The sequence below is a fragment of the Orycteropus afer genome, unplaced genomic scaffold (assembly GCF_000298275.1).
Source record: "Orycteropus afer afer isolate SDZICR_OR568_19922 unplaced genomic scaffold, OryAfe1.0 scaffold00032, whole genome shotgun sequence".
Lineage (NCBI taxonomy): Eukaryota > Metazoa > Chordata > Mammalia > Tubulidentata > Orycteropodidae > Orycteropus > Orycteropus afer.
This window is the reverse complement of record NW_006921619.1, coordinates 9,765,723-9,790,301: the sequence shown is the minus strand read 5'-3', so window position 1 is coordinate 9,790,301 and position 24,579 is coordinate 9,765,723. Positions and strand designations below refer to the sequence as shown.

Here is a 24,579-nt window from a genome sequence, read left to right as displayed (position 1 = left end):
GTCCACTTTTGTATCCTTCCCTTTAAGGCTCAGGGGTCCAAGATTATCTTCTGTGTCTGTGTTAATTGGTTTCCCTTTTCTTTGTTGAAGAAGGTCTGTGCAGTCCTTCTGCCTAGTCCGCCATCTTGCTGGAACTCTCCAGTCAGTTATAAGTTTGTAAGTCATTATTTTAATATTGAAGTGTGTTAGTGATACATTTGTTTTTATTATAAAGTATTTAACTCATAAATGATACTATCAATAATTTTACTTGCACTTGTTTCTTTAGTTCCTCTCCAATTCTTTGTTTCAGCAAGTTCTTTTTCTACTGGGAACTGCAAACAAATGTGATAGATCTTTTGCAAACTGGTCTCGGTCTAAAAAGTTTAAGAACCATTTTTCTAGCAGTCAAGCAAAGAACCCTTAGAAATCTTGTAGTAGCTGGAGCTACAAAGCAAACAGGACACTGTTCCTACCCCAAAGGCACTCAAGGTCTAGTTGGGGAGAGAGTTGACAAGTACACTGTGTTATCCTAAGTGCCATGATGGAGAGAGGCCCAAGCTACTATTGGAGAACAGAGACAATATACTCAACCCAATGAAAGGGAGCTATGGGTGGCATAAACAGTTAAGTCATTCAGCTGCTAACCAAAAGATTGGAGGTTCAGTCCACCCAGGGGTGCTGTGGAAGAAAGACTTGGTGATCTACCTCTGGAAAATCAGCCATGGAAAACAATGGAACACAGTTTTACCCTGATACACATGGGGTTACTATCAGTTAGAATCAACTTGACAGTAACTGTCTTCTTGGAATAGGTAATCCTTGAAGTGAACTCTGAAGTCTGGGTGGGAGTTACAGAGCTGAAGAAGGGGCAGCAAGAGTAAAAGCTGAGAGATGAGGCAGTCACCAGGATGTGACTGGGAAGAGAGAGGGGTTCTTATCTTCCTAGCTTTTAGTCATTCTTCCCTTATAAAAATATTCTCATCATGAATTTGTTATACATCTTTGGATGCACATAAATAAGCTCCCCCATGTGATGTCATATTCATGAATTAATGTTTCTGTGAGAGCCAAGAGGGAGTGAGGAGGTGTTTGTTCTTGGATAATTGGCTATGGTTGATTCATTTGAATGAATAGAGAGACCTGCAATGCCATTCAATACTCATTGAATCTGCTGTCTCCTTTCTGACTTGTGATTTCCATGCTGACATCTGTAGGGAATAAATAGAGTTTGATCCAGTATATAAAATTGCAGAGCTAGAAAATGTGCTAGAAACCATTATTCCAACCCCCTCATTTTATAGACAAGGAAACTGAGGCCCAGGGAGCTGCAGCAGTTGCTCAGAGTGGCAGAGCTGAAATGAGATAAAATACTACTCTCCCATCCAAGCCAGACAATATCCAATCTGAGTTTTATTTAGAAAGCTCTATTAAATTTTTTCTGTCAGGAAAGATGCTCAGGGTGGTAATAAGAAGATTATTCACACTGTAAAGAACTTGTAAGAGAGGAGTGATTGGGCAGCTGCTAAAAGGGAAATGCCAAGGGACGTGGGCCGAGCCAGCGTCTTTTGTGTTAGCTGTCATCTTTATCAGAGGGTAAAGACTCAGAGGTGAGGTGCTGTGTGGGAGCATAGTCAACAGATACCATCTGGACAGCCAGGCAATGTTTCCAGGCCCTAATTTTTCTTTATGGAAATAGAGAACAGTGCAGCCCCTTCCACCGTGAAGCCAAGCACTGAGTTACAATGGAATAACAATATAATCATATGAATATTTGTTGAGTTCCTGCAATATATACCTCTTTACCATATTACACCTATTCACTGAAGGCATCAACTCCTTCAGGAAGCTTTTCCTTTCCCCTGGGCTTCCTTCAGGAACTCTATAATTCCCTGTATGTGTCTGTATGTACTCTTACCAGCTTAGGTGTCTCTCTCCCACGTGGGACAGTCAACTACCACAATAGAGAAATATAGAGTTGTATGGAAAAATAGTGTTTAAAAGACTATCTATAATATGCTAGCTACCTTTTGTGTGAGAAAGTAGAGGAAATAACAAAATGGCTCTGTATGGTATCTACTCATTTGTGCAAAATACAGAAAGGAGGGATAAACTAGAAATGAATGAGGTAGGTTCCTATAAGGGGTTGGTGGGAATGAAATGGGGAGAAGAGGGATAGAAAGAAGGAAAGCAACATTTCTCTGAATATACCTTTTTGTTAGCTCTGACTTTTGGAACCACACTAAAAAGGAGTAAATGAGAAAGAATGGCGGGGGGAGGTGGTGTCTAATGTTAAATACAAATAGAAACCATTGGATGTGGCCAGGAACTAACTACCTTTAGAACTCAGTCTTTGAGGATATGTCCTCAGGCTAAATACAAAAGCACAATGTATTGATTCTTTAGTGCTGTTATAACAAAAATACCACAGATGTCAGCTTTACCAAGCAGGGATTTATTTTCTCACAGTTTAGGAGGCTAGAAGTCTGAGTTCCAAGTGCCAGCTCTGGGGCCTGGGGGAAGTCCCCTCCACCTTGGGTTTCAGCTCTGCCTCCTATTGCAGGCCCACTAGAGCTGGAGAGTTTTTCTGACTCATGCAGTTGCTGGCTGCTGAGGCTAAGGAACCCAAGATTGACAAGTAAAGTGGCACACCAAGATTAGCAGACAACATGGCAGGCCACTAGTTCAAGTCCAGGAACAGCCCCAAGATCTACAGGCAACATGGCAGGCCACTGAGATGAAGACTCAACCAGATGCAGGATACAGATATGCCAAAAGCTAGAGACCTTCCTCAAAGCTTCCTAATATATACTGGAAGCAGGCCACTATTTAGGCCCAAAGGCAGCTATTTAGCTGCTCACAGCAGACTCCACCTTGGAGTTGATTACACCACATCCAATCTCATCATGGGGATTCACAGCAACCAGCTGCCTAGTACTCAAAACTAGGGCCCAGCCAAGTTGACACACAACCTTAACCACCACACACTATAAACAAATATTAAACTCTGTTTGGTTTTTCACAGAAGTATGAGTCAGTCATTCTGAAACTCCTTTCTTTGTATTCTAGGTTTGAGCAAATAAGTACATTGTAGCAAATGAAGCAAAGTTTCTCATTGTTGGAGAAGGAAGTTTAAAAATAGGGAGTGAGGGTAGGCTAGAAACAACCCTACAATGGTGGACTGGAAGTTGGAGTTACCAATATGAACTCAAGATTTTTAAGATAGATAGATATATGGATGGATGATGGATGGATGGATAGATAGTGACAAGATGATTGTATATACATGCATGTATTTACTACTTCTGTCACTGAAAGGATCTAGAAGCAATGACATCCCAGTAATAACAAACACATCTAGTGCCCAAATCTTGGTTTCAAATACTGTTCTCCAGTAAAAAAAATCAAAAAAACCTTGGAGAAATGACAGATTTCAGGACTAAGACTAAGAAAGTAGAAGATAAGCCTGAAACATGCTAGAGAATAAGACTCTGCCCAAGAAAGGATGGGGACATGTCCAAAGGACAAGGAACCATCTTAAATGAGCCTCCACTAGCCAAATCTGGGGCAATTTGAGAATCAAAACAAAATGGAGTTATAGATAATATAATATTATATATATATATATATATATATATATATGGGAGCTCTGGTAGCATAGTGGCTAAGACACTTGCCTGCTAACCAGACGGCTGGCGGTTCAAACCCACCAGCCACTCCTCGGAAGGAAGGTTGGGCAATCCTACTTCCGTAGTGATACTGCCTCGGAAACCCAAGGAGGGGTCGCTATGAGTCGGGGCCGACTCGACGGCACATAACAACAACAACAAATATATATATATATATATATATATATATATATATATTAAAAAAAACCCACTGCCATCAAGTAAATTCTGACTCATAGCGGCCCCACTGGGTTTCCAATATTATAAATCTTTATTGAACTAGATTGCCTCATGTTCCTCCCACAGAGCAGCTGGTGGGTTTGAACCATAGACCTTCTGGTTAGCGACCAAAATGCCTTACCCACTACACCACCAGAGCTCCTTTACATATAATATATAAATATGATGTGTGTGTGTGTGTAAACTCTACATTATTTGCAATAGGAATCCCTGCATAGTGCTCAACCATTAACTGAAAGGATGGTGGTTCAAATCAACCCCAGAGGTATTTTGGAAGAAAAGCCTGATGATCTGTTCCTGAACGTTCACAGCCTTGTAAACCATATGGAGTACAGTTCTACTCTGCACACATAGGGTCACTGTGAGTCAGAATCGAATTGGCAGGTGGTTAGGTGGTTTTATTTTTTATATTTGCAGGAGGATAACAATAGTTACTTGAGTGCCCACTGTGTGACAGACATTTGCTAGGTGGGTTTCCTTTTTTTTTTTTTTTAATGTATATCAACTCCTTTAATGCTAACAACAACCAAATGAGTTTTTGTTTTGTTTTGTTTTTTAATATCCCCATTTTCAAGATGAAGAAGCTGAGGTTCAAGAAACAAACAAAAGAACTTGTCTAAGGGCAAATAGCTGATAAGAGGCAGAACCAGGATTCAAGTTTTCAGCTTTCTGATTTCACATTCAGTGCTTGCTCTATCCCTTCAAGGCATCTCCAGATCCTCTTAGAATTCTGTGGTTTGAACATGTGAAAGATGATTAGATCAGAGAAGCGTTCTTCAGCAACAGCAAGCACTGGTGGCTCCTTTTTTCTCCTCACCATCTTTATTAGACAGCATACTTCCATTTTCTCATTCACAAAATTGACGATTCTGACTCAAGGTAACCCTTTATGTGTCAGAGTAGACCTGTGCTCGATCTGGTTTTCAATGGCTGATTTTTCAGGAGCCTCTGGATGAACTTGAACCTCCATCCTTTTGGTTAGAATTGAGCATGCTAATCTTTTTCAATTCTTAATTTACCTGGTTGTTATGATTAACTTAGTATAATTTACATAAAGCATATAAACCAAACCAAAACCTAGTGCCATCAAGTTGATTCCAACTCATAGCAAACCCTATAAGGCAACATAGAACTGCCCTATAGGATTTCCAAGACTTAAATTTTTTTATAGAAACAAACTGCCACATCTTTCCCCCATGGCTTGTGGGTTTGAACTTTCAGTTCACAGCTGAGCACTTAACCACTGTGCCACCAGGGCTCTTGGGAAGCACATGTTGTTGTTGTTGTTGTTATTTGCCATCGAGTTGGCCCCAACTCATAGCGACCCCTCCTTGGGTTTCCGAGGCAGTATAACTATGGAAGTAGGATTGCCCAACCTTTCTTCCGAGGAGTGGCTGGTGGGTTTGAATCACCAGCCTTCTGGTTAGCAGTCAAGTGCCTTAGGCACTATGCTACCAGAGCTCCCTGGGAAGCACATAGCATAGTATAAATCTACTTCCATAGTGATACTGCCTCAGAAACCCAAGGAGGGGTCGCTATGAGTTGGGTCCAACTCAATGGCACATAACAACAACAACAACAACAAAATAAGTGCTCATTAAACTTCTCAGAAGGAAGGTTGGGCAATTGACTTCCGTAGAGATACCACCTTGGAAACCCAAGGAGGGCTCACTATGAGTCGGGCCGACTGGACAGCACATAACAACAACAAAATGATAGCAACAGCAGTGGTAATACCAAAAACCAAAACCAAACTCACTGCCATTGAGTCAATTCTGACTCATAATGACCCCCTTTGGGTTTATGAGGAGGTAAATCTTTACAGAAGTAGATTGCCCAGTCTTCCTTCCACGGAGTGGCTGGTGGGTTTGAACCACCAACCTTCTGGTTAGCAGTCAAATGCCTTAGGCGCTATGCCACCAGCTGTAGCATGGAATTCCCTGCTGTGGTGGAAAATGTTTCTAAAGGACATCCTTAATTTTTGGACTGAATTGATAAGCAAGGGGCTAGATCATACAAAGCTTTGTGTATCATGAAAAGAAGATTAAATCTTCCTCTATAGGCAATAGAAACCACTGAAGAATTTTATTACAGAGAGAGATAAGATCTGATTGGCAATTTAGAAAGGCGACAAAGGGAAGGAGAACAAAGCTCAAGGTAGGAAGACAGTCAGGAGGCTGTTGGCAAAGACCAGGCAAGAGATGATGAGGGTCTGGGTTAATGAAATAGCAGGCACAATGGAGAGGAGGAAACACACAATGGACAACCAGGTCTCCAGGACTGGTGCTTGCGTTTAGCAGGAGAGATTGGGGGGGGGGGGGGCTTAGGATGACCCTCAGGCCTGACTTGAGTGTCTGCTCCTCTAGGGGCATGACCAGAACACAAAGAGGAAGCAGCATGGAGGCACTGAGTTGAGGTGGTTGGGACATACAAGGAAGTTACGGTAGACTGTTGAGTATTCAGATCCTGATGGAGGAGAGTCTTAAGGTTGGAGCAGTATGCCCAAGAGTCACTGAAGCTGTGGAGGTGGGTGACATGCCTCAGGGAAGGGGGGTAGACTGAGGAGAGGGCAGAGGGTATGATTTTGGAAGCATCAATATTTAAATGTTGGCAAAAGAAGGGGCTAAAGGATACTGAGGAGGAGGAATCAAAAAGGTAAGCGAGGGTGAGGAGTTTCAGGGGAGACATTTTCAGCCATATCAAAGGCCGCAGACATAGCAAATGAAGCAAGGAAGGATTGAAAGGTGCCTGCTGGACTTGTCTATTAGGTTACTGATGACCTGAGGAAAAACACATGCAGAGGAAAAGCATTTAGTCAGCCAGAGGATTAAAGAGAGAGTGGGACTTTGTGAGGAGAGAAGCTAGCGCTTGAATCCTTCCAGGGATACAGGGTCTCACTCTCTTGCTATTCGTTCCAGAGTACTGTTGGAGGCTCTGATTATTCAAAGGTTCTTCCTTACAAAGCCAGAATCTCTCCAGCATCCCCCGTCAGCCCTAGTTCAGCCCCCCTGGTCCATACCAAGATCTACAGACTCCTACAAACACCACACACACAAACTATTATGTTCTAGTCAATGTTGACTCATGGTGACCTCATGTGTTACACAGTGGAGGTGTTCCATGTAGCTTTAATGGTTGTAAATTTTTACAGAAGCACATTGTTAGGCCTTTCTTCCACAGTGCCACTGGGTGGGTTCAAACTGCCAACCTTTAGGTTAGCAGTTGACCACAACCATTTGTGCCTCCTAGGGTCTCCTACACCAAACATCCCAAAATGCATCTCCACTGGGTTATCTCGCCCACCCCCTCCAACTATTCCTCATATGCTCCAGGCTTCCCCATGTGCCTTGAGATCTGAGACCCATGATGATCCTATTTTGTTAAAATTGGACTTACTCTTTGGTAACATCGAAGCCTGTGTTTCAGGTATTCTGTATTTCTCTTCCCTTCAGGTCGATGGCTTTCCAACCTTTTATTATTATTATTATCATTATCTTCAACCTGGAGTAAGAAATATATTTTGCATTATGATTAGTATATGCACATACATATAACTGAAAGAACAGTCTCGTGAAACAATAGTATTATCCTTACTACAGGAGAAACAAGGAGCTCGGGTGGCATAGCGCCTAAGGCGTTTGACTGCTAACCAGAAGGCTGGTAGTTCAAACCCACGAGCCACTCCTTGGAAGGAAGGTTGGGCAATCTACTTCCATAGTGATACCACCTCAGAAACCCAAGGAGGTTTCGCTATGAGTCAGATCCGACTTGGAGGCTGTGTGTTTTAGGAGCTCTGGTAGCATAGTGCCTAAGGCACTTGACTGCTAACCAGAAGGCTGGTGGTTCAAACCCACCAGCCACTCCTCAGAAGGAAGGTTGGGCAATCTACTTCCGCAGTGATACTGCCTCAGAAACCCAAGAAGCGGTCACTATGAGTTGGGTCTGACTTGACGGCACATAACAACAACAACAACACAGGTGATACCCTCTAATATTTTCAATCCCATTCTATCCTATTCTATTTCATGTTTTTAAATGCACTCCTAACTCACTGCATTAACTTTATAAACCACTGAACTGATTTAATGACTAATAGTAAGAAATAGACCATTCTAAGAGACTCTCAAGGAAAAAGATGCCAAGTGTTTGTCAGAACCCATTCACCTTCCTTCCCTCAGGCTCTTCTGCAATAGGCCTGCATACCTTCGCCTAACCTCCTTTTTATTTATGACTCAGAGAAGAAAAAGAATGGATTCATTCACTAGATGCTAGCCAGCTTTGGGCTGTACATTTTCAAAGTGACGCTCTAGAGGAAGGTATGCAGCCGTAGTGATAGAATTTAGAAGTCAGTGCTGGAGAGAATGGGAGTTCTGGTAGCATAGTGGCTAAGGCACTTGACTGCTAACCAGAAGGCTGGCGGTTCAAATCCACCAGCCACTCCTCGGAAGGAAGGTTGGGCAATCCTACTTCCGTAGTGATACTGCCTCGGAAACCCAAGGAGGGGTCGCTATGAGTCGGGGCCGACTCGACGGCAAATAACAACAACAACAACAACAGCTGGAGAGAATGGCTCACACCACAGAATGCACTGTCCCTATACTTACTCATGAGACCTTCACTTGCCATAGCATTTTCATCCTATGAGGACGCCCTCTGTTGTTGAGTGATATGAAGTCGATTCCAACTTACAGTGAGTCTATAAGACAGAGTAGAACTGCCTTATAGGGTTTTCAGGCTATAATATTTATCGAAGCAGATCACAAGGTCTTTCTCCTGTGGAGCTGTTGGGTGGATTTAAACTGCTGACCTTTCAGTTATAGCAGTCAAGAGCTTAGCTACTTAACCATTTGTGCCACCAGGGCTTCTATATTCCTACAGGCTGTAGTTTGTTATACCACCCCACCCCCAGCCTGCCTGGGGCTGTGCTCGTCTGCTCTCAGAACCGTCATGAGACTTCTTTATGGGGGGATCCCTCCCTTGAGAGAGAGCTGGTGGTGTAGTACCTAAGGCATTTGACTGCAAACCAAAAGGCTGGTGGTTCAAAACCACTAGTCACTTCCTGGAAGGTAGGTTGGGAAATCTACTTCTGTAGTGATACTGCCTCGGAAACCCAAAGATGGGTCACTGTGAGTCGGATCTGACTCAACGGTAACACGTGCTCCCTTGAGAAACATGGCCCTTATCTTTCTTCAAAGAACATTTTGGTTTGGCTTGGTTTTTTAAGTATAGGAAAAAGGTTGACATATATTTTAACATAGGCACTTTGAAGAAAAGCCTGGTGATCTGCTTGCCAAAGATCACAACCATTGAAAACTTTATGGAGTAAGTTGTACTCTGACATACATGGGTCACCATGAGTCAGAGTCAGCTGGACAGCAAGGGTTTATGTATCCTAATACTCATTCACAATGTATTTTCTGTTTCTACCCAGGAAGAACCAGGATTTCTGAATTTGCTTTGACTGAAGATTGAAGAATGTTGCCTGAGGAACAGCACAGCTCATTTCTCACCCTCTGAGAGGAGTTGCCACTGTTATAGACATTTGGGACCTCTGCGAAGTCTCCAGAAGGGTTTGTCTCTTGTGTACCTGCAATGAGCAAGGCCCTCGGCTGGGCCTAGTCTTCACCTTTGTGAACAAAACTCCTTTCCTGGCCTCAAGGCGCTCACATTCAGTAAAAAGATGAGTCAAGAACGGTGGGTCTCCCTCACACCAGAAGAATTTGACCAACTCCAGAAATATTTAGAATGTGAGTAAATGTATTGGCCTCTGGGGTGGGGCTTCACCTTGGTTAGGAAATAATTTTCTGGAGAACAGAGCAGTGTGACGATTGCAAAACTACAGAGAATAAGGTCAAACTTGACAGCATATATGTCCTTATAAAACTGAAGTAGAGTCTTTAAACGTAAAAATATAATTATTTTTAGGTTCTGTAAATAATACATACTTACCACAGAAATTTGGAATATACAGGAAAAAAAATAAAAGAACAAGTTAAAAATCACAGATAAACTCTTAGCATTTTGGAGCAGTCCCCTGCTATACATATTGCATTACATGCTTGAACATATCTTTCATTTAGCCTGTTTTTTCCACCTACCATAATATCATAGGTCATTAAGAACTCTTCAGAGCTGAATACTGTATAGTTACAATGCTACTCAAACATGTACTTTAATATGCTTTTGTGCTTGTCTCCAGTGATTTCTTTCAGTAAGGTACTGAATTCCTGTGTATGTCTCTCTCTTGATTCTGTTCTGGAAAGGGCTTGAGTTCTACTTGGGGTTTTTTGTTTCCCATTAGTTGTTCTGAGGAACCATTTCAGTGGTGGAGAGATCCACATTCACACAGAGGCAATCGGCTGTGCCCCCTATGTTGTTGTTATTGCTGTTGTTGTTGTTCTTGCTGTTAGCAGCTGTCAAGTCAGCTCCTATCTCATGGCGATCTCATGCACAACAATTAAAATGTTGCCAGTCCCCATGGTCGGTGGTGGATAGGACCATTGTGATCCATAGGATTGTCACTGGCTGATTTTTAGAAGTAGATGGCCAGTCTTTCTTCCTAATTCCTCTTTGTCTGGAAGCTGTGCTGAAACTTGTTCAATCAATATCATAGTAACACACAAGCCTCCACTGACAGAGGCTGGTGACTGCACTTGAGGTGCATTCATTGGGAATTGAACCCAGTCTTCGGCATGAATAGCAAGAATTCTACAACTGAAACACCAAGCCCCTCCACACCCCTACCCGGCTGCTGTTAGGCATGACTATTGACAGGAATCTGCCTGAACTATGACAGAACACCCACTGCCCACTGCATCTGCCCACACATAATGAGCACCATTTATTGTACAGTGGCACTGGTTTTCTACAGAGCCTGCCTTGCAGAGCTCTCAGCCTCACTGCCTGCCCCACCCTTCGCTCACGTTAATCACAAGGATGCTTTCATAACTCACTAAGCCTGAAGCATGTCAACCTGCCCTCCAGAGTTTGCACAGATCCCTCTGCAACTGCCCTTTTGGTAGCCCCTCCGACCTTGCCACAGGGCAGGCAGCTCTCATGCATAGCCCTGGTCTAGGAATGTGACAGCCCCTAACATCCCTGAGCCTCACCATCCTCTTGCGTAAAATGAGAGGATAGTGCTAGGTGAGCTCTCCTTCATGATCCCTTCAAGACCTAACATCCCATGACTCCATGTGCTCCACAAGATCAACAGGAGCCCATAAGATTATATATGGGTCAGTTTCCCTCCTGGGAGCTCGTGGCCTCTTATCTGACCTTGGTAGATTTAGAGAAACTGTAAAATGTATTGACAAGGAACAAAGAATCACCTCCAGGGTAAATCCGATTTAATTCAGCCTGCTGTGTAGGTCAGTAACATACTAGGCCCTGTCGGGGATGAAAAAGAAGCAGAAGAAAAAGCTGCCTTGAGGAATCAGAATCTTGTAGGGATTGGAAACACACTCATGACGTAAATAGAGAGCAGCTTTAAGGCACAAAGCAGGCAAAGGGCTGCTGAAAGAGCTGGGGCAACTGAACACATAAATGAGATGTTGTTTGTTTGTTGTTATGTGCCGTCGAGTCAGACCCGATTCATAAATGAGAAGGGAATTTAAAATCAGAGGAGGTTCATATAAGAAGGTTTGACTGGGTGAGGTTTCTAAAGGAAAGAAGTCTGAAATTTGGGAAGTAGTTGGTAGAGGGAGAGAAACAATGAAAGCCTGGGTAGAGGGCCACAAAGGAAGAGAGTGGAAATGAGGTGGTAAGGGAAGCTTCTGGGTTAGAATGAGAGAGGAAGGACAGAAAGAAGGAGGGTGGTAACAGGCGGCCTTGAGGCTAGTGTGTCAACGTGTTAGTTTTAGGCCAAGGTGGCAAAAGCTGAGTTTAGAGTCTTGAATCTGGGAGCTATGTGCAGGGTGACCTGGACCAGGAAGCTGCCAAGCCAGGGAGGTCAAACAGGGTCCTTTGCATAAAATCTAGTCTGAGCTGAAGAAATAGGCCAAGCTGGTGAGGATGGCAATGAACAAATGATAATTTTCTGGTAAATTGTGGCAGAAGTATCATCAACATTTATGGAACAAAAGGAAGCCATCAAAAATATCTCAGAGACCATGACTCTGTGGAAATTGGCAACATTAGGGTGCAAGGCTGGTAAAGATGGTTTTGCAATGTTGATTTTAAGATGGTCATGACATACCCACTTATTCATTCATTATGTTTCAGGCACCAGGGGAACAGCAATGGATAAAACACGCATACCCTCAAAGAGTTCACAGCCTAGTGGAGAAAAATGGACAGAATTCAAACAAAGATGGCACAGATAGGATAGGTGCTAAGAAGTGGGGTGCATGGAGGAGGGGACCTGGCTCTGGCCCACCCTTGTGGGAGGCTTCCTGTTGCAGATGTTATTTCTAAACTCTAGGAGCTCTGATAGCATAGTGCTTAAGGCACTTGACTGCTAACCAGAAGGCTGGCGGTTCAAACCCACCAGCCACTCCTCAGAAGGAAGGTTGGGCAATCTACTTCCCTAGTGACACTGCTTCTATGGGTGTTGATTGTGGATCCAAATAAAATCATTGACAACTTAAATCTCTTCTCTGTTTGTGGTGATGTTGCTTATTGGTCCAGTTGTGAGGATTTTTGTTTTCTTTATGTTGAGATATAATCCATACTGAAAGCTTTGATCTTTATCAATAAATGCTTCCTGTCATCTTCACTTTCAGCAAGCAAGGTTGTGTCACCTGCATATCTAAGGTTGTTAATGAGTCTTCCTCCAATCCTGATGCCACATTCTTCTTCATATAATCTAGCTTCTTGGATTACTTGCTCAGCATAAAGTATGAATAAGTATAGTAAAAGGATATACCCCTGACATACACCTTTCTGATCCCAACCCCTGCAATATCCCCCTATTCTGTTCAAATGACTGTCTCTTCATCTGTATACAGCTTCCTCATGAGCACTATTAAGTGTTCTAGATTTCCCATTGTTCACAATGTTATGCATAATTTTTATGATCCACGCAGTCAGATGCCTTTACATAGTCTATAAATTACAGGCTAACATCTTTCTGGCATTCTTCACTTTCAGCCAAGATCCATCTGAAATCAGCAATGATATCCTTTATTCCACATCTTGTCTGAACCCAGCTTGAATGTCTGGCACTTCCCTGTCAATATACTGTGCCAACCATTTTTGAATTATCTTCAACAGAATTTTACTTTGTGAATTCCTTCCACCTTCTTTTGATTCTTCCTGCATCATTCAATATTTTGTCCTTAAAATCCTTCAATATTGCAACTAGAGGCTTAAATTTTTTCTTCAGTTTTTTTTGCCAAGCATTTTCTTCCCTTTTGGTTTTGTAATCCCAGATCTTTGCATATTTCATACTTTACTTTGTCTTCTCGAGCCACCCTTGGAAATCTTCTGTTCAACTCTTTTATTTCATCATTTAACTTTATTCACTCAAGAGCAAATTTCGATCTTTTTGATACACATTTTGGTCTTTTCATCCCTCTCTGTCTTCTTAATGACCTTTTGCTTTCTTCATGTATGATGTTCTTGATGTCATCCCACGGCTTGTCTGGTCTTCAGTCATTGGTGTTCATTGTGTCAAATCTGTTCTTCAGCTGGTCTCTAAATTCAGATAAGATATAAACAAGTTCATGTTTTGGTTCTTGTGGACTTGTTTTAATTTTTTTCAGCTCAACTTGAACTTGCATATGAGCAACTGATGATCTGTTCCATAGTCACCTCCTGGCCTTGTTTCACTAATGATATTGAACATCTCCATCACTTCTTTCCACAGATGCAGTCAATTTGATTCTGTATATTCTTTCTGGCAAGGTCCACATGTATAGTCACCATTTATGTTGTTGAAAAAAGGTATTTGTAATGAATAAGTTGTTGGTCTTGCAAAATTTTATTATTTGTCTCCAGCATCATTTCTGTCACCCAGGCCATATTCTGCAACTATTGATTCTTTTTCTTTTTTTCCAACTTTTGCATTCTGATCATCAGTAATTGTAAATATATCTTGATTTCATGTTTGGTCAATTTTAGATTGCAGAAGTTGGTAAAAAATCTTCAGTTTCTTTATCTTTGGCTTTATTGGTTGTTAACACAAATTTGAATAATAGTCCTATTAACTGCTCTTTCTTATAGGAGTATAGATATTATCCTATCACTGACAGCATTGTACTTCAAGATAGATCTTGAAATGTTGTTTTTGACAATGAATGTGATGCCATTCCTCTTCAATTTGTCATTCCGGGCATAGTATACCTTATGATTGTCAGATGCAGAATGGCCAATACCAATCCATATCAGTTCACTAATGTCTAGGACGTTGATCTTTGTGCATTACATTTCATTTTTGACAACGTCGATGTTCCTAGATTCATGCTTTGTACATTCCACATTTCGATACTAATGGATGTTTGCAGCTGTTTTTTTCTCATTTTAAGTCATGTCACATCAACAAATGAAGGTCCAGAGAGCTTTACTCCATCCACATCATTAAGATCAACTCTACTTCAAGGAGGCAGCTCATTTCTTATTCATATGCTTTTGAGCATATAAAAAGACCCTTGCTTCTTGTACATTTCACATTTGAATTTTGTGACATCTTTACTAGAACCAGCCAGTTATCGATTATATTGTATATATTTTTTTAGTTTATAAATATAAATCTTAGAACCTTTTAGGATCATGTTAGAAATTAAATGCAAATCCTACACTGCCAACTTCAAAATGAAAGTTGTTGCAAGAGCAGAACAAATAAGCAACAGAGTGGCAGCAAGAGAGTTCAAGGTTGGAGAATAGTACATTCATGAACAGGAAAGGAGAAAATAGGTCTGGAGAAAATGAATCCATGGAAACACACATGTCGTGGACCCAAAGCAAAATGGCCTGATTTGGAGAAGGACTTGAAAGAGGGGATTGTTTTTCAAAGGGAACAAAATCAAGGTGTCTCTACTTTCACAATTCAGATCAAAGTGAAGCTTCTGGCAAATGAAAGAGGAATCCCAGACTTCAAGATGGATTTCTAAATTCATGACAAGGAAGGGCCTTTCTGTGAAAAAGAGAATCACTGTAGGCCAGCAACTTCCAGACGACTGGGAGTGAAAGACAGTCAACTTTCAAGAATAAGCAACCAAAGAAATCTGTGAACTTGGTATCTCAGCAATGGATGTAATTAATATGGATGAAGTTCCAATGTCTTTTGACATTTAGGCCATCAGGACTCCAATTGCTTCCGGTATGAAAACTGTAGCCAATACAATCACTGGCCACAAGAGGGCTTGCTTCACTGTAGTCCTTCGTTGCACTGCAAGTGGGGTAAAATTAAAGCCAATGGTGATTTTCAAGAGAGTTAACATGCCCTGTGAAAAACTGCCCACCAATGTGTGTGCATTGTAATAAGAAGGGATGGATTGACTATGATGTTATGAAAGTATGAGTAGATAAACATTATAGGGCCATTAAGGGGGGATTCTTTTCAAGGAATTCTTTACTAATTTTCAGTGCCATGGCTGCTCACAAAGGAAAAAACATTCAAAATTATATTAACTCAACCAGTGCCCATTTAACGGTCCTACTTGGTGGTCTTTCCTGTAAGCCACAGCCACTAGATATAGTGATCAACCATCCATTCAAGATGTTTGTGAGACCAGAATGGATGCAGTCTGGAATTCCTGAGTTCACATTGTCAGGATGATTGAAGCAGGCAATGTTTACAGAGTTTGCAAGTGGGTGGCTTCTGCCTGGGAGATAATAACTGCAGAAATCATCCACAACAGCTTAGGAAGGCTGGACTGGGTGCCGGCAAAATACCAATGATGAAGATGAAGATGCCGAAGGTGGTGATGATGATGACATCAGTTCAGAAGTCACAGAAGAGCATCTGCAAGCAGCTCTGAGATATTTCAATGACAGTAGTGACAAGGAATTGGGACTTTGAAGGGTTCGGTAAGTCAAATGGTGATGATGATAATGAACAAATAAATGAAAATGGCCTATTTTAAGACAAAAACAAAATTTCTTCTGGTGACATTTATTTATTGATTTCAAAGACTTTGATTATCAAAAATTATGTTTTAGTTTAAGATGTATGAAAGCATAAAATGTAAACATCTTGCTCTTGTAGTTTTTGGCCTAGGATGATTTCTTACTTACTATTTCTAGCTCTCCATGTATTTATGTTCTTTGATTTCAATAGGTGTCCTATTTACCATGAGCCCATTCAATTGGTTGCACTTGGTTTAGGAAAATAAACTACTTTAAATGAAGTTTTCCATGAGATCAGTTTTATCCCAGTGACATTGAACAGAAAAAAAAAAAAAAATGAAATGGAAGTCAGCAGTATGTAAAAAATACTGGTATAGCACACCTACGAAAATAATGTGTGGAGTTTTGTGGTTTGCAAAGACAGATAGTATGTGCATTATTTGGATTAAAATACAGTAATCCTTAGAGGAAACCCTGAAAAAAAGTCACTTCTATCAATTTTACGTGCTTTCTGGTATTCAGTTGGATTGCATTACCATAGCAACTGCTCTTCCATAATCACATAAACAGGAGTTTTACAATAGCAAAGTAGCTGAAGTGTACAGCCTGAGAACCGAGAACTTTCTCTAATGCAGTTACTAAGCAATAGAGGCCAAGAATTTCAAGACGAGGAGCTTTTGATGTGTTTATCAGTTTAGTGTAAAACCTGCACCTTTTTTTGGTAGGCATTCTTCTATCTGACATCTCCAAGGACAGTGGTAAGATAGAATATAGATATAGATACCGAACAGTGAGCTCAATGGGAATCAATGTAAAGTGCATATCAAAAAACTGTGATATTAAGAAATTACTTTTTTTATAAAATAAGAAAAGATGAAAATTAATGCTACCCATGATCCTATCTCCCTGTGATAGCTACTGCTAGCATGTTTGTATTAATTGTAAGTATAAATATAAATATATGTGTATATATATAAAACAAAGGCGCTCTGGTGCCATAGTGGATAAAACAATTAGCTGCTAACCAGAAGGCTGGCGGTTCAAACCCACAAGCTTCTCTGAAGGAAGAAGATGAGGCAGTCTACTTCCATATAGATTTACAGCCTTGGAAACCCAATGCAGGTTGCTATGAGTCAGAATTGAATTGATGGCAGCAGGTTTATATACATATATGTAAGTATATACATATATATGCAGGAGCTCTGGTAGTGTAGTGCCTAAGGCACTTGACTGCTAACCAGAAGGCTGGCGGTTCAAACCCACCAGTCACTCCTCGGAAGGAAGATGGGGCAATCTACTTCTGTAGTGATTCTGCCTCAGCAACCCAAGGAGGGGTCGCTATGAGTCGGGTCCGACTCGATGGCACATAACAACAACAACAACAACATATATATGTATATACATATATATACACACCTATGTATATACATATATTATGTGTGTGTATACACACACACACACACACATATATATATGTAAATCAAACTCACTACCATCGAGTCAATTTGACTCATAATGACCCCTTCTTGGGTTTCCGAGGTGGTATCGCTAGAGAAGTAGATTGCCCATTCTTCCTTCTGAGGAGTGGCTCATGGGTTTGAATCACTAGCCTTCTGGTTTGCAGTCAAGTGCCTTAGGCACTACACCACCAGAGGTCCTATATATAAGTATATACATATATACTTATATGTATAGTATATACAAATATATATAAATATATACTTATATTTATATATATATAAAACACTTGAGAATATACATGCTATAATATTTTGTGTGCTGTTTTTTTTACCTTAAGATTATATTTTCATTTTCTGTTGTATACCAATCTACATCAAAACTTTATGCATTAAAACAGCAACAACTTTTTATTTTCCTGTGATTCTGTGGGTCAGAAATTTGCACAGGGAACAGAGGGGATGACTAGTTTTCCCTCTAGGGGCTTCAGGTGGAATGCCTCAAACAGGGGAAGGCTAGACCATCCAACATGTCTGGTACTTCATTGTTCCTCCATAGGGCCCTATTGTTCCTCCATGAGACCTCATTCTCCAAGCACTTCCTCATCCTCTAGGGCCTCTCTATGTGGCCTCTCTTTCTGGCAGGACAGCGTGGACTTCTTACATGATGGCTCATGAGCATAAAAAAGCAGCAGCTGCCAGAACTTTTTAATACCTGGCCTCAGGTGTCCCAGAAAGGAATTCCCTTCACATTCCATCAGTCTGATTTCAAGCAGTAGAGTAGACTCCAAACTAGTTGGGGGAATGGCTCACATAGGGAGAGAAAGAATTGATGGCAGACGTCTTTGGAAAGTAGCTACCACAAAATAACTCATGAGATGTGCCCATATCAATGAAGAGTCTACAAATGCATGGTTTTGAATTGTTGCAGAGATTTGTCTTGAACGTATACATTATTTTATTTAACCAAACCAGTGACTGTGATCTTAGGATTGTATTTATGGCCTCATAGTGTTTAGTTAGGCAAGCAGATATCCGTAGTCTCCTCTATCTTGATCAGACCTTCCTAGAGAGTAGTATTTGTTTCTGGGTCCCACAGTTTACAATGGATATGGACAAACTAGACCTGCTGGCACTCGCAGCCTGTGCTGGATGAATGGCTAAAGATCTGTGCCTATTTCCTGGAGAAGGAAAGAGTTGGATAAAGGTGAGGGAAAACTAGTTGTGTTAAAATAGTGCTGTTTTGGAGACTAATTTTAAATGGCTTCAAGAGGTAACACAAAGACGAATAGGAGGAAATTATAGGAAGAGAGATTTCAGCTTAAAGTAAAGAACACATTAATCCCTAATGGTCCAACCTATTAAAGATGGAACAATGTAAAGAGAGTTTTCCTGGGGTATGGCCTGGACTTACCTTTTATCTTCCAAGAGATGAAAGGAGACAGAAGAGAACTGAGAAAGAGGAACTTCCTATAACCAAGAAAGAAGAACTAGGAGTGGAACATGTCCTTGGGACCTGGGGTTCCTGTGCTGAGAACTTCCTAGACCCAGGGGAAAACTGATGCCAAGACCTATGGAAATCTCCAAGGAATACCAGGCCCACAGATACTGAAAGGAGACAAAGACCTTACTCCTAAACTGTGAGCTGACAAAGAGAGAAAGCCTTCCCCTAGAGCTGGTACACTGAATTCAGATTTCTAGCTTCCTAAACTATGGGAGAATGAATTTTTTCTTAAAGCCATGGTCTTGTGGTATTTCTCTTATAGTAGCACTAGATAACTAAGACAAGTGGGGATTTTTTTTTCTTCTGGTTTTGTTGTTGTTGTTAATTCTTTAAAACTTCCATGATTCATTAAAGACAGATACTACCAGTTCATTCTCAAAGGGAAAAAAAAATGATAAAGTATCAATTTGTATTTTAGTTCTCTAAAATATTAAATCAGACATTTTCTATATCAGCAGTGATTGCTTGGACTTTGTAGAATCTTTAAAGCTAAGAGAGATCTGAACCATCATCAGTTCTAACACTCCCTGTTTTACAAATGAGTACACTGAGTCTAGAAGAATTCAGTGACTTTCCCAAGGTCACACAAATCAGTGGTGGAGCATGAGTCAGAACCAAAGTTTCTCAAATCCAGTGCAAATTTGGTGTGTCTATAATGAGTTCCAACATATTAAACAAAAAAATTTTTTTGGAATTTAACCTTGAACTATTGGTTAAAAAAACAAAATACAAAACAAAATAAAAAAGCCTGTCAATAAAATTATAATAGAACACATTTTTTAAGTGCATGTAAAGAGAATGAATTATTAAATTGTGCTATCAGGAAGTACATTTGATTAGAATTAGATTGTGGCAAAGTATTGACTTTAAGATGTAGGTAATTTACTGCTCAAAATTCAAACCTGTCAATTTTCATATGACAGTCACAGAAAATGTTTAGGGCTGAATTTTACAACAATGTAAGGCTCTGAGTGAGCCTTATTAAAATGTTGGTACCCATGTTGCACAGTAGAGTGAAACTTAATCAAATGCTAATTGAACCCATAAAGAGTCTTGTCCAGTTTCTTCCATCTTGGAAGGGATACTCTAACTGTTTCTTACCCCATCTCTTTCAGGACAGCTGGCCTTCTTTTCCATTAATGACACTAGGACCTTGTCCATAAGCAATCACAGAATGTATGGGAGGAGAGTGTCTTTCAAACTTTAATATATACATGAATCTCCTACTGTTGTTGTTGTTGTTATGTGCTGTTGAGTCAGACCTGACTTGTAGCGACCCCTCCTTGGGTTTCCAAGGCAGTATCACTACAGAAATAGATTGCCCAACCTTCCTTCCTAGGAGCGGCTGGTGGGTTTGAACCGCCAGTCTTCTGGTTAGCAGTCAAATGCCAAATCTCCTACAGATCTTGTTAAACTACAGATTCTGAATCAGTAGGTCTCAGGTAAGAGTGAGGTTCTGCATTTCTAAGAAGGTCCCAGGTGATGCTGATGCTACTGGTCCAAGGACCACACTTCTGATTGCAAGAAGGTAGAGGTTGTCTGGTGCATTTCTCCACTTTTACTTGAAATGTGACTAGTCAGACCCCTTTATGTAGCGAAAAAGTGGGAAATTTTTCTAGCAATACAAATTTTACTTTACAAAGAAACCACACCAATCATTCAGATCATTTTTGATGAACCAGCAAATTTTAGTATACTAAAGAGAGTTTTCTTATATCAGTCAATGCCCTCTCTTCTTCAATGTAAGGTCTTTTCCTCTTATTCTATATGTAACATCTGTGGCAGCATCATCACTTCCACACATTGCCTCAAATAGTTAACTTGGTCTGCTTTGGTGGTCCTCAACCTTGGTTGCACCATGGAGCAAGAAGGTTTTAAAAATCCTGTGCCCAGCCCATTCTCTCGGCTATTCAATCATAATCTGTAAGGATGGGACCCAAGCATCAGTATTTTTCAAAAGTCCCCAGTTGCTTTCAGTATTTAGTTAAAGGTTGAGAACCACTGGTCTACCAACCCAGTCCCTTTTCTAGCCCTTATTAATTCAACAAATCTTTATTGAACTTCTGTTTTCTGCCAGGCTATGAGATACATGTTGGGGATATGAGTGCATAACAAGTGAGTCGGTGCTTATGGAGTTGAAGCGTCATGTGCATCCCACACTCCTCTTGTTTGGAGCCTCATTTCTCCTGGTTGAAGAAGCAAGATCTTTTGATGCAGTGCTCCTGGCCCTGGCATCTCTGTTACAACATCATCTCCCATCTCTCTAGGACCCTCAGAAACTCCTTCTCTTGTTTTTGTGCATTTCATCATGTTCTTGAATCCCCGGAGGTCCTTAGAAATCTTATTCTACATCATAGCCTTCATCAGAAGAAGAAAAATCTAGATTTTTAAAAAATGTGCCAACTTACCCTTCCTCTTCTCTTTTTGTGTCCCCCCTGTCTCACCCATGCACCCTCCCAGGTAGAGAGTCACTTTCCCAATCTGTGGAATATGTCCTTCTACCCTCAGAATTTTGGTCCTTTCTCTCTTGTGACAGGCAAGCCTTACCAGTCAGCCACAGATATACAGGAATGTTGTTTAGGGCCCCTTTATCAAAAGTGAGGTCTACGAAGTAGCAGAATCAGCATCACTTAGAATGTTATTAGAAATTCAGAATCTCAGGCCCTGGACCAGACCTACTTAATCAGAGTCTGAATTTTAACCAGACCTCCAGGTGACTCACATGCACATTAAAGTTTCAGAGGCTCTTAGAGAACTTAGAGGAATGGAGAGATATCAGGGACTTTATAACTTCGTTCTCATATATGGGTTTTCAGATTTGCTTTTGTAAGTATTGATTTATGTCAAAATTTAAAATTTAACAGTCTGACTAGTGGTCAGATACTCAGCATCCTTGACTAGAAGACAGTCCCTAAGCTTTGGGCTCTGGTTCTGCAGACAGCACAGCCACAGCTGATGTTCTGCTCTGAACATTGAAGCTTCTGATGTGTCTGCTTGTTCAGATGGAGGGTATCCCTGTTCCACACAAAGACACCTGTGAGTAGGCACATTTTCTCCTTAAAAAGCTTTGAATTTGCTCAAACACTAGGAATAACTCTTTGGGTAAGATCCCAGAATTCTTGGCACATACAGTATGGGAGAGACAATTTTGGATTGAACACTTCTTAAGGCAGTTGTTACCATTAGCAACCTTGTTCACACAGAAGAACCCTCTACACACCTGATTGAGGGTAAAACTGCATGCTTCTGGTCCACTAGACTAGGTTAACTGCAAAACATACCCCTACCTTGCTAAGCAGGTAAATAAGTTGACTTGTTGGATGGAGTTCTTTAGCATTGTCACTTAAACAAAGGAGAATGTCTACCAAGAACAGCAATTTTAGATTTAGGAGAGTTACAAGCATTTTTATTTTCTTTTGAAATAATTATCCAACAAATTTAGCTGCTTCTTAAGATAGTCTTCACTTCTAACAATAGAATCACTTCCCAGATCGGTCATTCACAACTTTGGCTGCATGTTTGAATCCCCAGGAAGGCTTAGGATTTACTGAGACACTGATCTATTCTGGGTCTTCAGGAGATGCTGACTTAATTGGTGTAGACTGAAGCATGGGTTTCAAAATTTATAGTGTCCCCCTGAGTGATTCTAACATGCAGCCAGGATTGTCAGCCACTGTCATCAAAGAAGAACTTTATCTTTTGACTTATAGGTGTTCATTCATCCAGTGAATCTAATAGCCGTGTCACATTATTTAGATATGTTAAAAATGAGTGACCCACTCACTTGCTGTGTGCCCTTGAAATAATTATTTAAATCCCATAAACTTCATTTTCCTCTTCCCTAAAATAGGGACAAATATTCCTAACTGAGAGCACAGCAGTGGAGATTAAAATAACATATACAAGATGACTATGATAATGCCTAGCATATATATTAAAAAAAAAAAAAAAAACTATTGCAATCAACTTGATTCTGATTCATAGCGAGCCTATAGGATGAGTAGAACTACCCCATAGGGTTTCCAAGGCTGTAATCTTTACAGAAGCAAACTGCTACATCTTTCTTCCACTGAGCAGCTGGTGGGTTCAAACCACTGACCCTTTGGTCAGCAGCTGCATGCTTAACCATTGCACCACCTAGCATATAGTAAGCACTAAACAAAATAAGAATTGTTGTAAAGAACTGTGGACATGGCTCTGTTTGTAACACTGTGGGTGTGGCCCTATTTTGTACCATTCACAAATAGAACTTGACCTCCTTCCTCTGAGTCTGGTGATGGTGGTATGATGCAGGCTTTTACAAAGTCTACTGAGGCTATACTCTTGGGTCTACAGATAGTGTCTGAAGGAAAATCATGGAATGCTCTGAAGAAGCCTGTCTTTGTTCTGAACTATTTTAAAATGAAAGCAAATAAAGCAGTGATCCATAGTGGACTAGTGGTGCATGATACCCACTTACTTGTCACATAAAAATAATCCAGCCCAGCGATCTGTTGAGAAGGAAACTGGCATAAAGTATCAAAGGACACTTAAGGAGAAAATAATTTGAGAATTAGGTTGTTTTCCTTTTTTGAAAAGGAGTTGATGCTATAAGCACATTAAAAAAATTAAAATGAAAATATGGTGAGAAATACCCTTCATGGAAAGTTAAGTGTCAGCAAAATTTTTTTTTTCATTATTAGTATTTCATTTTAGGCTATTAATCTGACATTTCTCTGTTTTTTTCTTTAAAAAGAAATATCCTGTTTACTTGAATGTAAGCAACAAAGCAAGCAACCATTGCCGTGGAGTCAGATCCGACCTGTAGCTACCCCTCCTTTGGTTTCTGAGGCAGTATCTCTACCGAAGTAGATTGCCCAACCTTCCTCCCGGGGAGTGGCTGGTGGGTTTGAACTGCCAGCCTTCTGGTTAACAGTCAAGTGCCTTAGGCACTACGCTACCAGAGCTCTCTTCTTGAATGTAAATATGTGAAAAATATGTGTATATATATATATATATATATATATATATATACACACACATGTATGTATATATCAGTGCCTAAAAGAAAATCTTTATTACAGCATGTGCATTTAAAAATAATGAAGGATTTTACAGAAGTATCAATAGTATTTGGGGTTTTTTTTCACTTTTTTTTTTAATTGCAGTTTGGGTGAAAACTAGTTTTACATTCAACAATTTATACACATTTTGCTTCATGATGTTGATTACAATCCCCTCAATGTAACAGCACTCTTCTCACTTCCTCTCTCAGCTCCTCATTTCCTTCCATCCTTTTTTCCTGACACTTCCTCCTTCTAAGGTTTGTTTTTGGGCAAATGCTACCCATTTGTTCTTATATGTTTGGTTATACCGAGGAATACATTTCTCCCTGGTGTTATTATTCACTTTAAAGGCCTGTTGTTTGGCTGAAAGTTGATCCCCAGAGGTGGGTTCAGTTCCAGATTTGAAAGGTATCTAAGGGCCATAGTCTTAGGGGTTCCACTAGTCTCTAGTAGACCAGTAAGCCTGGTCTTTTTATGGGTTTTGTTGTTGTTGTTTTACTTTTATTGTTGTGAAAACATACTCAACAAGACATTCACCAACATAACAACTTCCACATTTACAGCTCAGGGACAATGATGACATTTTTCATGTTGTGCCACCTTTGTTCTATCCTTTTCCAAGATATTCCACCACTATTAGCATAAACTTGATGCCCACAAATAAAAGCGTACCCCTTTCC

At 40.5% G+C, this 24,579-nt stretch overlaps 1 protein-coding gene across 1 annotated transcript in view; it reads left to right on the top strand.

Annotated features, from left to right (window-relative positions):
- Nucleotides 1-9,567: 9,567 nt before the first annotated feature.
- The window catches only part of DGKG (diacylglycerol kinase gamma), a 245,632-nt gene continuing 230,620 nt past the window's right edge, over nucleotides 9,568-24,579 (top strand). Inside the window, exon 1 of the mRNA XM_007935972.2 lies at nucleotides 9,568-9,634. Coding sequence (XP_007934163.1) covers nucleotides 9,568-9,634 — 67 coding nt within the window. The remainder of the gene's footprint in view (nucleotides 9,635-24,579) is intronic.